This window comes from Labeo rohita, unplaced genomic scaffold (assembly GCF_022985175.1).
Source record: "Labeo rohita strain BAU-BD-2019 unplaced genomic scaffold, IGBB_LRoh.1.0 scaffold_217, whole genome shotgun sequence".
In the NCBI taxonomy this organism is placed as follows: Eukaryota; Metazoa; Chordata; class Actinopteri; order Cypriniformes; family Cyprinidae; genus Labeo; species Labeo rohita.
In genome coordinates this window covers 23,665-41,675 of record NW_026128407.1, presented here as the reverse complement: position 1 = coordinate 41,675, position 18,011 = coordinate 23,665, and the positions used below count along the sequence as shown (strand labels likewise).

Genomic DNA, 18,011 nt, shown 5'->3' with positions numbered 1-18,011 from the left:
TGAGGCCGGAATTTAGTGAGCTTGAAGTAAAATTTGGTGGATGTATACTATGTGTCAAAACCATTTACTCAGCATCATTTCATCATTTCATACTCATCTCATTTTTGACTGAGGTGGCTTTTAGCTGGTTTTGCATCTGAACTCTTCATATGTAACAGACTTAAAATAAATGTTAGTTAAATTCATGCATAAATTGGGAAAACTTACCATTGGTTGTTGCACTGCTTGCTACAAAAAGGTTATTATGTTTGCCTGTCAGCTCCTAGCGCGTCTATTTTGCTTTCATTATTTTACAAAAGCGCAAAAACAAAAATTTCCTTGTTTCAGGAAGTGCACACAAATAAACATAGAGTCTTTACAGATTCGAACGATGCCTATTAGTTTTATCTGTATGACCGAAAATGATGATATTTTAAGAGCAAGTGACCACAACGCGCTACTATTCAGCTTTCATACTCAGACTGACACTTCAATAGCACACATTTTTCTAGGTTAGCATTACATTGAGCAGCCATGTAAAGTTGCTACTACATACATTTTTCACATGAAAAACTGAGGTCGATGAATGATAGGTGAGAATTTGGATGTCCTGCCTGATGTACTGCATTACCACATAGACCATCCGTTAACAATCTGTCCGTCACGAACTCACACTTAACCAGCCACACCAAAGTAAATAGAAGGAGAGCATAAAGAGACAGGACAACTAGAATTAAGTTCAAAATTACAATATTTAGTTTATAGTTTATTTATATAAAAGGTATAGTTGTGTATACAGTTGTGTATCATAGTGTTATGAATCCACATGCCTAATGTATGACACTCTTGTATATTAGAGTCATACATTAGGTACACATAATCCGCTATTGATTCACAAACTACTTGTGCTTTCAGGGCTCTGATCCCTATTATTTTTGTGTGAAATTTCAAAACATTTGCATAGCTGTCAAAATTAATGTCCTGTGAGTGTTATGTAATGGATTCTCACCCATAGAGGAGGATCTTGTAAGGCTCAGTGGTGTTTATGCACATATGAGCATCAGCATCAACAGATTTCAAATGTATTTGCTGTATTTTTCATTTGTATGTTTTATTTTAGAATGGATGCAAACAGTAGATATTCAGTCAGTCCAGTTCAAATGAACAGCTTTAGCGAGTGTTGTTTTGACATCTCCCTGTTGTCCTGTTTGGCAGGTTCATTTACTTAAGAAAAAGTACTTTGAAGTTGTAAAGAATGTCTGAATTAAAGAATTCAGAAGCTTTAAATCTGTATACATGTTAAAAAGTTATAATTGAGCAGAGGGTTTTCTTTTAAGTTAAAAAGTATAGCTTTAATTTAAAATTAGTTTGAATTCTGAAGGTTTTTTTGTAACATGCAGTAAAAGAATAAAAAGGCAAAACAAATGTTTTGGTTAATAAAAAAGGTTTAAAAATAAACACCTATAGAGGAGATGTCAGGCATGGGGGGGGGGGCCTTGCAAAACTGACCAGAGGGGGGGCCCCGGCATAAAAAAGGTTGAGAACCCCTGATCTAAACAACCTTCCCTTTGTGACCTATGCCTGTTTGTGCTCCATAACTACTAGGGATGCAACAATACAGTTAGTCCACGGTTCAATACGTACCTCAGTTTTTAACCACGGTTTTTGGTTCGGTTCGGTTCTGATATCTTGCCACTTCAGTGTGGGTTTTTTTTTTTTTTTTTTGAACAAATTAACAAAATATTCCCATAAACCTCTGTACACTAGAAAAAGCATGGTTTAGTATATGTCTGCTTAATTCTTATTTTGAGAGAGGTATTTTTTTTTTTTTTTACGATTTTCGTTCCATTTTAGCTTCTCTAATATGGATAAAAGCATCGCTATTGCTGTAACTGAATAAAACAATATATAACGTTAAACATTTTGAATGACGAAATGTAAGGACAATAAACAGTCATCTGCAATAACATATGGTTTATCTGTGTCTCTTATTTGGTATTTTCATAAGCCATTGCTAATCGACATTGAATATGAGTATAGAATTTATTGTCTGCATCATTCTGTGATAAGAATCCACATCAGATCACATAAGGAAGTTATTTCCAACACTCGACTGATGTTGTAAATTTAAAAACAAGTTATAATGTTTTCTGTAACTTTCATTGGACAACAGGATAGAAAGGCTTATCGTTGCATGTCATTATAATGGAAAATGCTCTGCTTGTGTTGCTTTTGCAAATATAAGTGGGGAAGCATTTCCTCATTTCAGCACGTGAAATCACGGGCACACATACAGCAAATTCCGAGAGAAATAAAACAAAGAAGTTATTTAAATGCAAAACCGAAAAACCGCAGTTCACAAGCGCGTGTTGAACCGCGAATGTCGTACCGAACGGTTCAATATTATATTGAGTATTGTGACATCCCTAATAACTACTGTGAGGCCACAAATAAGATGAAAACAGTCAGTCATCGAGGCAATTCAGCATGACAAGAACAGCCAGCCAGATACAGAGACTTATGTCAGAGCATTCTGCATCACAGAAGGGGGAAAGAGGGTCAGGAGAGACCTTACAGAATTCCTTGATCCATAAAAGGGACATCTCTCTGTTGGCCACTGAGGCTACAGTCTTCTCTTCACCGTATGTGCGTGTGTTACATGCCAGTCAAACCTGCTCACGGTGTGAACCTGAACATGTAAAAAAGTGCAAATGCCTTAGGATTAGTTTTTTTTCTTTTACAGAAAACCAGTGGTGAGGCAATTTTTATTAAAAATGAAAGCAAACTTTTTAAAAGTGGTTTAACGTTAATTTAAATTTAATTCAGTGATTCCTCTGCGTACTATTAGTGGTATGTGTAATACACTTTGAGAATCAACAGGCTTTATAACAAAGCACAAAAAAGTACTCATTACACTTATTAATAAAAATAATTTTGTGTATACAATTTAATAATAGCTCATATAATAAAGTTTTGTCTTCATGTCATGGAGCAAAACTTAAGGTTGAATTTAGTCTCATTTCAATTTTAATTTACTGTAGAAAAGTACACCTTAATGAATCCATTTTGTTATCAACAGAGAATATGCATAAAAAAACGTGAACTTCTCAGTTTCCAACTGCGCTTTTACCAATAAAATGGTGTGCGTAATGATGTCATCCCTTAAAAAAACAAACAAACAAACAAAAAAACCACATGTTGCATAAGTTTTGTTTTATCACAAAAAAATAAATAAAAATAAAATGGCCCTTGAGCTGTTTTCATACACAGTTTCACCTATTGGGCAAATTATATAGGCTATTAGCCTGTTCCTCATCCCTTTGAAATTGTAACAAATTATCCACTGAAGCAGAGTTAAAGTTGAAGAACCCAAGTGCAGTTTTATTGTAATCCAAATGTGAAATCCAAACAAACATTAATCCAACAACAACTTGATGACTTGACTTGAAAACAGACTTGACAGAAACGTAGACTCACCAACAGCAAGTTGACAAAGAACAAAGGGAACATGAGGGCTACTTATACCAAACAATGAGGAGCACATGACACAAACCAACCAATGAGCAAACAGACACAAGACTAGAACAACCAATCAGAACATGACACATTAAACAGAGAGACCAATAGCAGAAACACATGAGGGCAAGAGAAGCAAGACACTAACAAGGAACATGGCAAAACTTAAAAATAAAAGACATGAACATGAACAAAACCCAAGCCCCACGTTACAGAAATAAAACCACCAGTTTTTTTGTGGAAGGCAGGCCATCTTGCGGATGAGATCTGTTTGAAGCAGTAATTGTCTTTTCATCCTGCCCTGCCCATTTCCACACTTTTTGAAGTACACGGTTGATGAAATAATGTTGAAGTATGGCACTGGTTGAGAATTTCACACGCAAACGTTCTGTATTTTTTTTTTCTCAAATTTCTCAAATCTTTCATCTCTCAAGAGAAAACAACAGTCTTTTTACTTGCACAGAAGTGTGTCAGATTGTGTTTCTCATTTTCTCACACTTCTGTATGTTTCTGACATATGCCTACTCACCTGTTCCAGGGGACTTTATCCATTTCTCATGTATTTTGACTTGTTATAAGTAGTTACAACTAATTTAATGTGCAGTCGAACTGCCTGACATCTTCATGAATATGCATTAGTCCATGTATATTGTACACAGAAAAACACCTGCAATACAGGTCAGTACATGTGACAAAGTGCTTCATTAGTTCTTGAGAGAACTGCTGGTAAGCATTTTGAATCCTGTCATCTGGCTCCAGCATTATGGGCATAGCTACAGTCAGTGACTGGAAATGCTTACAACAGAAATTGACATAGTTCAGTGGCTTCCATCTGTCCAGTTCATGTTAAGCCCAGGTTGTCATGCAAATTCTCTTGGTATCATCCCTCTCAGGTCATATAGTGTTTGCGATATCTCATTTCTTTGTCTCAAAGACAGACGACAATATCAAGAGGCATCTAACTACTCGCAAAGTGACCACGTAATGTATGTAATCAAACTCAAATGTTCTTACACAAGAAATTCCTGCAGCAATTAAGGGGCTGATGCCGATTTGGTGGTTACTGTACTCTGCTCTACTGAAAAGTTCATCTGTTTGAGCATGGCATTCATTGAGGACAATTCTTCCCTCAGCATCATCACCTCTGATAACACATCTTTCACAACTATCATAAGAATTATGATGCTTAATACATTTTAGATATACTCTCGAAGTCATTTCAGTACAATAGGGTCATGAAATGCTTTTTTGTCTTCTGGGTAAAAAAAAAATATATCATGTCAACATCACAGGTTGTGATGTGGCAGCACACTATAACATTGTTGTCTCATATTTATTAATGAGACTGAGTTTTCTTATCCTATGTAAAGACACTGATTTTTAATTATATATGACAGCATGTGATGCTTTCCAGTGACAGACCTGTCAAACTCTGAGATTGTGTGGTAGATGAAAGAGGCGTTCATGGGTCGCAGGTGTTCGGTGTAAAAGTTTGGGTGTGTTGCATGGCTTTTCCTGTAAAGCTGCCAGGGCTAGACAGGGCTGCAGGCAGTTAGTTGGCCAGCAACTACCGTCACATCGAAATTGCTTATCTGTAGCAAGCTTTTTTCACAGGAGAGAACAGGAGACTTCTGCCTTGCTCATTTTTATTTTTTAAAAATATATATTTTTTTTATTATGCAGGACAATCATTTATAAATATAAGAACAAAACAGACAAGTGGATTACACAGCATAAGAAAAGCCTATAATTTGCATGCAGTTCTTAAGGCAATGACCTGTTTGTAATATTTCCACTAGGCTCTCTTGTGTATTATAACAATTAGCCGTCACTTTACACAAAGCCCACAAATAATAAGACCAGTATGTAAGGCAGCAGTCTTTCACTTTGTCACTTTTCACTACAAATGTTTTAACCAAACCAGAGCACTCCAGTATTTTGTATGCATGTCCAGCTGTCATATTTTATCATACTTAACACATACTTTTGTAAAGATTGCAGCCCTGTCTTAATATTTTTCATAAGAGTTTTTGTTTTCTCTTGTTTTAGAGCAATTCCCCAGCCAACATTTTTATGTGGGCCCCATGTGGGTTTTTGATGGGCTGTCACTTGGGCCCTGCATGGGCAGCCCAAGTGGGGCCCAGAGCATTTTGTCCATCAGCTCCACTTGGGCCCCATGTGTGTTAGCCCATCAGGGCACATGAGGGGTCCATAGTGGGCTCTAAGTGGGGCCCATTTAGATTTTCATTACGTGGACCCACATGAAGACAAGTAGTCGTCTTCAACTTCATCCAAGATGGAAGGTTGTGTTGTTTCCTCACATAGCTGCATGAAAAGAAGTGTGAGATAACACCACCATGAACGATGTAGACGGATATCTTCACACCAATTAATGAACATAGCCCGGTGTCAATAGCTGAAATCACACATATACACACAAAAAATACAGATTTCCATGATATATTTTGGTAAATGATTAATCATTCTTTTTAAATACATACCATGGATATTAATTGTCAAATGCCTACTTTTTTCAGGCCCTACAAAGATTTTATCATGCTGTATGGATTCCATCAATAGCCAGAAATATTCCCTGCAAGGTCCTCCTTTATCTACAATGAATCTCAAAAAGTCTAATTTTGCACCAGGATCAACCTGGCATCACTTGAATGATTCCATTCAACATTCTGCTCTTGAATACAATTATTTGATTGCTGGTGGGGCAGCTAGTGAAGTTCACTTTGCTGACAAGTTTTGTAAAATGGTCTGCAAATTAGTTCTGCAAAAGGAAAAAGGTCAGCAATAACAATAAAATGTAGCTGTATTTAAAAAAATAATGAAAAATATACTCTGTAAAGTCGGTTTCCTCAACCCTTTCAGTAGGAATAGACAAAGGAGACCAGTTTGGAGGTGTAGGGGAAAAAGTCCAAGGATCTTGTGATACATAAGGAGATCCAAGAGGTGAAGTTCCAGGAGACCACTGTATATTCCAGGTGAGTATGAATAGGTGAGGCAGCAGACATATGTGGAGGTGAGAAAGAATGTGAGGGTGCTGGTAAATGAGCAGACGTGAGTGGCGGTGGAGCAGAAGAAGCCATCTGTAGCTGAGATGGTACCTTGTGATGGATGATAGAAAGTAAAGGCATGTTTATACCCAATCAAATAACATCAAAACTATTTTTGGCTTTACAAATGTTCCCATGAAACTTTTTGGGGTTTTATATAAAGTTTCAGCAGATACAACTTCGTTGGTGAAGCAGCAGAAATAGGGCTGTCAGTAAAATCAATTTCATCATGAGATGTTGTGCATGGTCTACATAATTACATGCAGAGAGTGAAGCAAGGATAAAATGTCCAGTTAGCCAGCAATTATTGAAAAACAAATAGTTAAAAAAATAACAATTAACCACAGTGGAAATACCATTTCATCCTTAAATCGGTTTCACACTGGATGCACAAGCAAAACAGAGGTGGCACAGAAGCTGTACGTAAGCACGGGAGCATCACACGCCCATTGTGCTTCCACGCTGACAGTGTTTGTCAAGTGCAACCGAACCATGGCTCCAAATGCAGATTCGGTCACGTTTTTCAGGTGTTCTCCAACAACTGTCTGTCCTGTGCTTTGATTTGTGATATGGGCAGCATACTGTGACGCGGCTGTGTTCCCCTCTGAACTAAACATTTTTTTTTTGTGATTGATGAATTTAACAGCAGCATGTACAATATTATTTTAACGTAGTAAGGGAGACGTGAAGAGGGTGGCTCCATGTGCAAAGCTTTATTGGAATGAGACAGAGACATCGTAATAAACAGGCAGGGTCGAACAATAGCAAACAGGAATCTTGGAGCAAGACACAAGAGTAGTCGGTGAACGGCAAACGTAATCCAGGGGGCTAGGCAAAAGGGTAATCCGAAATGACAGGCGAGAGTTCCAAAAGGCAGGCGCTATATAGTGGGAGCACTATAGCACTCTAAATGCTGGATGTGGTGTAGTGTGTTGTATTTGGTGGGGATTGTGACACAGTCATTGACAAAAGAGGTGCAGGGTTGTATTCTCTCCAATCAAATGAGCATCAATGGTTTTTTCAATCCCACACAACCCCGTCCTTCAGATTAATCATTGTCAATCACTGTTTATACCTGCTATAAACCTTATTTTTAACATATAGAGTTGATCTATGTGTTAAAAAAGCAAATGCATTAACATAGAAAGTAATGAAGAGCAAACATTTCCTTAAAATTATGTCAGTTTACTGGTTTACAAAGCATATTAAACTCACAGAACTGAAGCTAAATGATCCTTGTGTTGTTCCCTTGAACCTTTTTTTATAAACTAATCATGATTTTAGTTCCCTTCCTAAAAAACATTTCCTTGTTTGCTGTTGGAATAAAACAGTAGGTTGTTGATGAACAGTAGTTACAGGAATTTGCCTAGATTTTCAGCAACTCTAATCCAATCAGCATAATAACACTCATTATCACAGAGATCAGGGAAAGTCTCACCTTCAGCTGCTGCATTCACGATGTAAATCAGGTATTGATTAGCAGGATCAAAGACACCAATTAAGAAATGAAGCAGAAGCATCAATAAAGACAAAAGGTGACACTTACCATGATTTCACATTTGTATTCACACACACTTTAAGCAAAATATATTCATTTTAAATTTTTAATTTATCTATCTGCTTTTTCTTAGGCTCTGATTTAATTTTGAAATTACAAAAAAATTATATTTTGCAGTAATTATTCCTTAGACATGTTTATTTTAAATAACTATCTTCTTAGTTCTGTGGTTCCTTTAATCTCCAAGGTACTAGAAAAAGTTGTGTTGGGTCAATTACAGTCATTTCTAAATACAAACCATATTTCTGAGAATTTTTAGTCAGGTTTTAAATCTGTTTATAGCACTGAGTCTGCTTTGCTGAGAGTGATAAATGATATTTTATTTGCTACCAGTGCAGGTGACTCTGTGATATCAATTCTTTTCACTCGTTGCTCTTATTCAGATTAGAATCCTATGTGGGGTTAAAAGGTTCAGTCTTGCGATTCTGTGAAAGCTCTGGTTGACAAGTAACTTTAAAATGATTCAAAGACTGATGTTACAGGATAGCTTTTTTCAGCTTTTTTTTAAGGAGCATTACTATGATGGTGAGACTGGCACTGGTATGGAGAAACAAATCTACACAGAGCGACTCAGCTAAAGAACAACAAACATCATCTGAAGATTCAGAATGAAATTCAGAAATCTCCTGACTCTGATGATTTTACATAACTTATTGTGCAATCATATAAATAAAAATAATATCAATCAGCAATAAATTTAATAAAAATGTTCAAATACTCTTTCAACTTTCATTCCTATTTTTCATAAATATTAATGAACTAATATGTATCTCCAGTTGACTGAGTTTGGGTATAAATAAAGACATATAATTTGCCTTTATGTATAAAGAATCTTGGAATAATTAAAATAATTTATATAATCACTATTTGTATTTTTTTTTCAAAATACTTATGAATAATAAATATTTGCTTTGTAACACAGGCACATCAAGAAATTTGTTAATGCAGTCAAAATCCTCCTTGCCAAATGAATGATTGTATATTTATTATTTATTAATGTTATTTCAATATTATTACTGCAAAAGCCACAATTATATTGGTCAAAATTAAATTGTAGCCTATGAAATTCAGCAGAAGGATAAATGTTAAATTCTAAATGAATCTGTTTTTTAGGTGTGTAAATGTAAATGTAAAGTGTAAAGTGAGACTGTCATCTTTGTCTGTGATGCTCTTGTGCTTCTACTTCATTTATTTTATTGGTGTCATTGTTAATGTTAATCAACACTTGAGTTGTGTGTGAATTGATCTTTCCCTGATCTCTGCTAATGAGTGTTATAGTTCTGCTGATTGTTTTAGAGCTGCTGAAACAGAGACAGATTTGTTCATTGTCAGTATGTGTTTATTCATAGAGAGCTGATATGGGGAGGATAATTATGATTGTAAATCAATTGTTCATATTATGTTTACATTTTAACAGATATTAGACTATTTATATATAATTTTAATAAAGATAATGTGGGGGAATGTAAATCACATTTTATAATTGTTTATGTATATAAATATATATAATTATAACCATTTTATTTAAAGATTTCAATTCAGACAGTAAAAATAAACTGTTTTAATGTAATTCAATGTAATTCTTTAAAGTCATAGACCTTTAATGCAATCCACTTTAACCAAATACAGCTGAAATTCATTGCCTTTATAATCCTGTAATTTGATTAAAAATATACTTACATTTTATCCTTGATTGAGAATATTACAAATGATGTGTTGTTTATCATAAATTAAAAGCACTTTAACAGTTGCTTACATTTAGAAATAAGAGTTTTAATATTAAATTCAATGCTTTAGCGAACAAGACTTTTATTTTGGCCTGGCGATATGACGTCATAAGGCTGCGCTGCGCTCCTGTCTGTGATTCGGCTAAAGAAAGGTGAATGTTTTAAACAATTTCAAGTGTTTAAATCAGAATAAGTCGTTTAGAGAATTGTATATGAAATTGTGAACTGTCATTATTTATCTAGTGACATTAATTAAGGTTATTTTGTGTGAATAAAGCGCTCCGACACATGACAAACAGAAACGGCGCGTCTCATTACTCAGTTGATCATAAACACGAGTTCAGTCACTGATGAGTCGTGATGGAAAAACGGATCTTTTCGAAATTCCGAGTCAAGTGAATCAGTTGATTCACAGAATGATTCACTCTTTCGATTCACCACACCGTAACGACACACTGCTGCACAAAACAGTGTAAATACAACGAGAATAACGAACAAACATGTTTAACAAAAAAAATCATTAACGTTTAATATATAAAATACAACATGCTGTTCTGTAAATACTAATATAATTTAATAATTAATCTTAATGTAAATGTCAATCTTCTATGTAATGTGTCATTTTTATCCTTTTTTATTTTATTTTTTATGCATAATCAGGGGATTTATGGCTATTAACTATCACTCTGACCCTTAACAGTGCACTGAATAATGAACTAGATGCAGCCAGATTTAGTTTGAATTATTTTACAGTTAATTTATTGTTAATTATTCTATTCTTAAACAGGACAAAGTGTCCAAACACACAGAAAAACTCCTGGTAAATCAACTGAGATCCACATGACACACTATTATAAAGATGGCGTTTATTAAAGAGGAGAGTGAAGACGTGAAGATTGAAGAAACATTCAGAGTCAAACATGAAGATACTGAGGAACAAACAAAGATGATTAATAAAAAGGAGAGTGAAGACGTGAGGATTGAAGAAACATTCAGAGTCAAACATGAAGATACTGAGGAACAAACAGGTTGGTTTTTATTCTCAAAGCTGAACTCACTCATTTGAGCCTTGTTAAAATGTCCAGCTCTACAGACATGAATTATATATATGTATTTAAATGTCATATGAGTGTAGTAATTTTTACCCCTCATTCTCAAAAGCGCTCACTGTACTAGTATCTTGTAAATGTGATTGTGTTTCCAGGCAGATGAAAACTTGGATGTAAACAATATTCAGAGCTTCAAAAACATCAGTGCTAGTAATATAAAACATTTCTCCAGCTGACACAGTTTACTATAGTTAGTGCATGCTGTCTACATTTGTTCTTCATTTAAAGGGCATTAGAAAGCAGATAACATGTCCAGTAACTTTATAATAATGCATAATAGATTGAAATCAAACTGTCTGTGAGACAAACAGTTTAAATCAAAGACACAAATTGTGCACCAAAGAAAACATCTGTTGTGACTTTGATCTTCTGCACATGTGTGGCATCTTTTTCATATTAAGACCCACAATGTAAATGTGAGGAACAAACTCTCAGTGAATCTTTAGTAACGTTTTTTTTTTTCAGACAGACTGAGACTAGCTCATGTATGATCCAGTGAGTAAGCGCTGTTTGTTACGTATAGCTAAGTAAGCAGCACATACACAGAGAATGAATTATGAGAGTAATTCAAATAACACCACACACAACTCTAGTGTATTATAGTTATTTTGAAATGTAACTGCATAATACTTGAAGCTACCTTGAGATGACATTTTTACACAATCTTTATGCTTTGTCATAATTTTTGCTTTTGTAATTAGTGTTCAATCCAAGTTTGCTTAAATGCCTATATAATGGTGCATAACACAAACTCATAAGGACAAAATGTAAACAATAATTTTGTAAATAATAATTTTCCATAACGGATTCCAAGTGCTATGCTGTTAAACTGGGTTTAACATGTATTTGTCTTTCCACCTTAGACCTGATGGCAGTGAAAGAGGAGAGTCCAGATCTGAATGAAATGGAAGAGAAAGACATGAAACATAACGATTTCATAACTGGAGAAAAATCTTGGCATTTTTTACAGACTGAAAACACTTCCTCTCAAAAAAGAGCTCAGAAGACTGGAACTACAAGTCATTTCATCTGCCAACACTGTGGAAAGAGTTTTAGTAAACACGGAAACCTTAAAGTGCACATGAGAATTCACACTGGAGAGAAACCTTACACGTGTGATCAGTGTGGAAAAACCTACAATCAAAAAGGAACACTAAAGATTCACATGAGAGTTCACACTGGAGAGAAGCCTCACACATGCCAATATTGTGGAAGGAGCTTCTTACGAACAGATATTCTCAAGAGTCACTTGAGAATTCACACTGGAGAGAAACCTTACACCTGCAAACAGTGTGGAAAAACCTGCAATCAAAAAGGAACACTAAATATTCACATGAGAATTCACACTGGAGAGAAACCTTACACATGTGATCAGTGTGGAAAATGTTTCCCGTATAAAGAGACCTTTAAAAACCACATGAAGATTCACTTAAGAGAGAACTGTTTTATCTGTCATCAGTGTGGACTGAGTTTCACAGACAGGAATCAACTTAAGAGGCATGTAAGGACTCACATCGGACAGGAACCTTTAATGTGTAACGACTGTGGAAAGACTTTCATTAAAAAAGCAAACCTCATGACTCACATGAGAGCTCACACTTGAGAGAAGTTTTTCACCTGCCAACAGTGTCAAAAAGAGTTTCTTACATAAAACCCTTTGTACCCTTTATGACAGTCACCAGAGAGAGGCCTTTTTTATGCATTATTTTTATGTATTATGAGTTATTTTGTAAACTTGTTCTTGCCAGAAATTTTGAGTGAGAATTCACCTGTGTATTCACTCTGGAGAAAGTATAGTACACAAGAGTCCTTAAAAAGTCTGCAAAAGCATTAAAGTTAATTTCAACAACTTTAAAGGGGTTGTTTGAAGGCTTGATTGTGTTTATAGGGTGCACTGTAATGTGTTCAAGTCTACACTGTTAGAAAAGTTGCGGTGTATTCTAAATAATGGTGTCAATATTGCCCTATCCGTTTAAGCCCTAGTCAGACTCAGAGAATATAATAGAAGAGGATCGAGCAGAACCTATGCAAGCACGGCTCTTACAGGATGTTTCAGAAAGGGTTTTTTTTTTTTTTTTTGTAGTTGTTTCATATTTTTTTTAGATATGTTATTTGAAAATGCTACTGCTGTTTATGTTGTCTTTTGATATATGATGTCATCCGTGCAAAAGCTTTATCTACACTGTAAAAAACAATTTGTTGAGTCAACTTAAAATAATTTGTTACCTGGCTGCCTTAAAATTTTCAGTTCAGTCAACTCAAAGTTTAGTCAACTTGAAAATAATGTTAAGTTGTACTAAGTGACAACTTAGAAATTTGAGTTAATTCAACTTAAAATGTTAAGGCAGCTGGGTAACAAGCCCAGCTTTTAAGTTTAACAAAGAAATTTTTGGTTTAGTCAACTCACATATCTACGTTTTCACTCAGTACAACTTAACATTTCAAGTTGATTAAACTTACTTCATTTGACTGAACTTAAAATTTTAAGGCAGCAGGGTAACAAATAATTTCAAATAAGTTGACTCAACAAATTGTTTTTTTTTTTTTTTTTACAGTTTATACTACAGCGTAAAATTAACGATAGAAACTATTAATGGAAAACACATCAACAAACCCAGTCAACAGTTTGATCTCACAGTGATCTCAGCTTGAGCTACCAGGATACTCATGATGTGCTCACAGTTTGAGGTCAGAGTGAGCTAAAAGTGTAACCGCACAGCACATTCACTGCGTGCTCAACATGTGAGACCATTGTCATATCATTGTTACACTCATTCGGTTAGTTTAGTACGAATTCACTGTGATCTAAAAGTTATGATAGTGATCAATAATATCTCAAACACTGTGTAGAAGTTAATCTGTTATTTCCTTAATAGTATTTCCACAATTCAGTTTCCTTGTTTATTTTGATTTCTTTCAGTCTGGTCTTGGCATTTGACACAAACATTTCAATATGACAGATACATTCTGCTTCTGGTGTTGTACTTGTGACTCCTTTTCGATTCTTAACTGGTCACGTGACTTTTTTGGGGCGTATGGAGGAATTTATTCGACAAATGCATTTACTCTTTTTCACACAAGTAAAAAACCACCTCAAGCGAGCGTAAAAACATAGTTAATTAGAGTTGGGGTACTCGGACTCGAGTCCGGTCTCGAGTACAATTTTTAGGCGACTCGGACTTGTCACGGACTCGGATGCATTTTTACTCGGACTTGACTCGGACTCAAGCCTTTCGAACTCGGAAAATGTCCCGAGTCCGTAGAGTCCAGAGACAGTTGACGGAAATGTCACTGACTCGATGCATTATCACGAAAGTCTTGTCCAGTAGCTTCTTGAAAGCCGACGGGTTTATGTGCGCACTAGAGATGCGCGGATGAGCTCAAACGTCACCCGAATCTGCAGCTTCAAATAAATTATCCGCCCGCACCCACCCGCACCTACATTTTTCTCTGATTTAGATAACCGCACCCGATCGTCATTTACGATTATTCTAATTCTTAGTTTCGCATGATGATATGATGAATGGATGGTTCATTTTTAACAGCAGATTGATTCAGCTGATCTGCACATCGCTGAACACTTACATAAGCTTAATCACTCGTGCTTTTAAGCCAAAGCCACGCTAAAAAGAATAACGTTAACTGACATCTGGACTCTCCGCAATCTCTGATGAAATCGGTTGGGTGTTTGAACGTCTACTGGATCCCTGGACAAAAGATTACAGGGGTTCACCCAGTTTAACAAATTTCAGATAATCAAAATCTAATTCTTTTCATTTTTAAGGTATTGTTTTCGTTATAATGTACTGATTCAACTAGTAATCAATAATAATTGTTAATTTTACTACTCGGCAAATCTGGTGCTGGCGCGGACGGAGCGGGCGCGGGTCAACGTGCGTTCACACCAGACGCGAATGAAGTGTTAAGCGCGAGTGATTTACATGTTAAGTCAATGCAAAGACGCGAATAGACATCCTGCGGCGCGATCCGCGCGAATGGAGCGTTTTGGGCGTTTGACGCGTGAACGCGTTATTTGCGCGAGTTGAAAAATCTGAACTTTGGCGAATATTCGCGCCGCGTTAACCAATCAGGAGCTTGCTCTAGTAGTGGTGTGATTAGCGAGCAGAGGCAGAAATCCCAAGCAAAAATGGAGGACAAAATCATTATCGCTGTATGTGGACCCCCGGAGCTGTACGATACTTCTTCATACTTCTATAAAAACAGGAATAAAAAGGATCTTGCTTGGAAGAAAGTGAGTGAGGAGGTCGGACAACCTGGTAAGTTATAAAAAACTAAATTTTCAAACTTTACTCAACTTGAGCTGTGTATATTTATATACATATTGAGACTACAAGCTAGCTAAAGCTGGCAAATTGAGCTTATTCTGAGTTATGCCTGGCATAAGACCCTCCCATGACGCGAATTGGCTTCTGTTGTGAAGCGAATTTCACGCGCGAGTGAAGCAAGTAAACTCAAAATGTTCAAGCGTCCAACTACGTGCGAATAGCGTGATTTATTCGCGCAAGTCGCGTCTGGTGTGAACGCACAATCAGGCGCAATCATCAAACATATTTCAAAGGAAGCCGGCGCCACATTCCCTACCGTCTTTGCAGTGTCCTGCATAAGCCAAAATCATGACAGGCCACCATTTCTAATTCAGTCGTATGTGAATAAATGCAAATATTCGCTCGAAACACATAGTAGTTTGCAGCAACAGTTTTTATGGGTCCAAAACCATCTTGGGTGTACATGATTTTCTAATAATTAAATGGCCCATCATCAATTATTCCTTATATAATGTAATTTATTGTAATTAATGTAACTATAAATGCATTCAAAAATAAAACAGGTGTGAGTTTGCTGTGACTTATGGAAAGTATAGGTAGGGCTTTATACACAGTGTGTGCCATTGTAAAGACTAGGTTTATCCCTCACAACCTCATTTTCATTCAAGAAAAAAAAAGTCATATACAACCCAAAACACACACAGCCACAAGCAGAAATAAAAGAGGTGCATTTTCTGCTCTTAAGGTCCCATTCACCAAGATACCTACTCCTTTACCCCCACCCTTGAATTTATACATTTACTACATCTTTGAATAAAGTCAAGTCCCGCCCTATAATTTTTCACATTCTAAAACCTGTTTCACAATACACAGATCAGCCATAACTTCTGTTGCATGACTTTAAGTTTGCTAAGCAGAGCATGGACACTTATGAGATCAAAAATCAAAATGGCAAGATCCACTAGAGGTTTGCTTTTCTTACATTTCAACTGACATTGCATTTTTCTAGTTATAAAGGTTAAAATCAGGGGTGCCCAAACCCAGTCCTAGTCCTTGGTTTAGCTCCAAATTGCCTCAACACACCTGCCAGGGGGTTTCTAGTATTCTAGCTTGGTTAGCTGGTTCAGGTGTGTTTAATTGGGGCTGGAGCTAAAATCTGTAGGACTCCTCCCTCCAGGACCGAGTGTGGGCACCCCTGGGTTAAAACAATGTCAAGATACTGACAAACAGTAGTGTTTCCTTGGACTCGGACGGACTCGACTCGGAGTCGGCCCTTTGGGACTCGGACTTGAGTCCGACTCGGCCCATTTTGGACTCGGACTCGTCTCGGACTCGATTGGTAAAAGATTCGGACTCGACTTGGACTCAACTTGGGTGGACTCGAACCCAACACTAGCAGCAGGTGTCGTCAGAGTGCGGCGATTCGAGCGTTTGCAAACAGTGAATCATTTTGCAAAGCAATTGATTCAATTGACTCGGAGTTTCGAAAAGCTCAGTTTCTCCATCAGTACGTGCCAGTGAATGAATTCGTGTTTCTGATTTGTTTACACAAAATTACATTCATTGATGTTAGATAAAGTATTACAATGCTACATTCAATAATTGTTTTAAATTTACATCACTTGTAAAAAAAAAAAAAAAAAAAAAAAAAGAAGAAAAAAAAACGTAAAGTGTACTGAATGCGTTGTACCGATTGAAAACACAAGAGTAGAAAATTAAAAACACAAACCTTTCTTCAGCTGAAACAGGAGCGCGGCGCAGCCTTGTGACGTCACATCACCAGATCAAAATAAAAGACTTGTTCACACATTGCTGCATCTACAATCTCCAAAAGTGGGACTGTGCTTATTGTAAAGTGTTCTGGGTTGACTTCTCCGATTTTCTCCAATTTATATTGAAACTAATGTATAACCCCCAAATTGTGTTATTTGGTTACTCTGTGAATCCAGACCCTTCTCACTCTAAATGTATTATTAATTTATTGTTATTTCTTGTTAAATTTTACATTCATAAATGTAAATTTTCAAAGAAAACTCCTCCTTTTTTGTTTTTAGGAAAGATTTTCATGTGTAAACTGTTTAAGAACATCTAATAATTTAACTGCATATAAGACTCTTTCATGGTGTGATTCTTATAAGCTAACATAGTATGCTTTGGATTAATGTATGTAACCCTCATTGTCTTTTGTTCTTATTCTGTCTTTGTCTTTGTATTTTTTTTGTTCTATTGTTGCATAATAATAATAATAATAATAATAAATCCCCAAAGAGCATAGATATTTCTTTAAAGAAAACACATATAACTAATAAAACATATGTCAGAGGCACTGTGGGTTTTATTCTTGGTGAAATACACATTTCAGATATGCTGAAACTGAGTGCTGAAAGTAACTACCAACAAAAGAGTCTGTAGCACATCTAAAATGTGACACTTAAAAGGCAAAACAGGCATGTTTGATATTGAATTTTAAAGCTGACTAAACAAACAAACAGTCAAACCAATAAATGAGTTTTCATACTTTTATTTCCTATTTATATAATACATATTTTTGACATGCATTAATTATTTTACTTTATAGATCTATTTCCATGTCCCAGCAGGCCCACAATGTCATAAGACATTGATATTTTGTTAAATTTTGGTTGTGATGTCGGGCAAGCAAAATCCAATGTCAGTTCAACGTCTAATGTCAGTGTTAATATGATGTCAAATAGAGACATCACCTGATATTTTTATGTTTTTAGGTTGTGTTGTAAAGTAACCAAAATCCA

General features: G+C 35.9%; 1 protein-coding gene across 1 annotated transcript; it reads left to right on the top strand.

The window, feature by feature from the left end:
- Positions 1 to 9,938: 9,938 nt before the first annotated feature.
- Positions 9,939 to 12,812, top strand: LOC127159443 (gastrula zinc finger protein XlCGF7.1). Its single transcript, XM_051102261.1, has 3 exons — positions 9,939 to 9,997; positions 10,633 to 10,873; positions 11,818 to 12,812. The coding sequence occupies exons 2-3, from the start codon at positions 10,705 to 10,707 to the stop codon at positions 12,555 to 12,557; spliced, it is 909 nt and encodes a 302-aa protein (XP_050958218.1). The 5' UTR covers positions 9,939 to 9,997; positions 10,633 to 10,704; the 3' UTR covers positions 12,558 to 12,812.
- The last annotated feature ends 5,199 nt before the right edge of the window (positions 12,813 to 18,011 follow it).

Excerpts from the sequence above, each read along its gene's own strand:
- LOC127159443 (XM_051102261.1), top strand. The coding sequence starts at position 10,705 with ATGGCGTTTATTAAAGAGGAGAGTGAAGACGTGAAGATTGAAGAAACA. Across the intron at positions 10,874-11,817 it reads AGATACTGAGGAACAAACAG|ACCTGATGGCAGTGAAAGAG; the intron begins GTTGGTTTTTAT and ends TTTCCACCTTAG.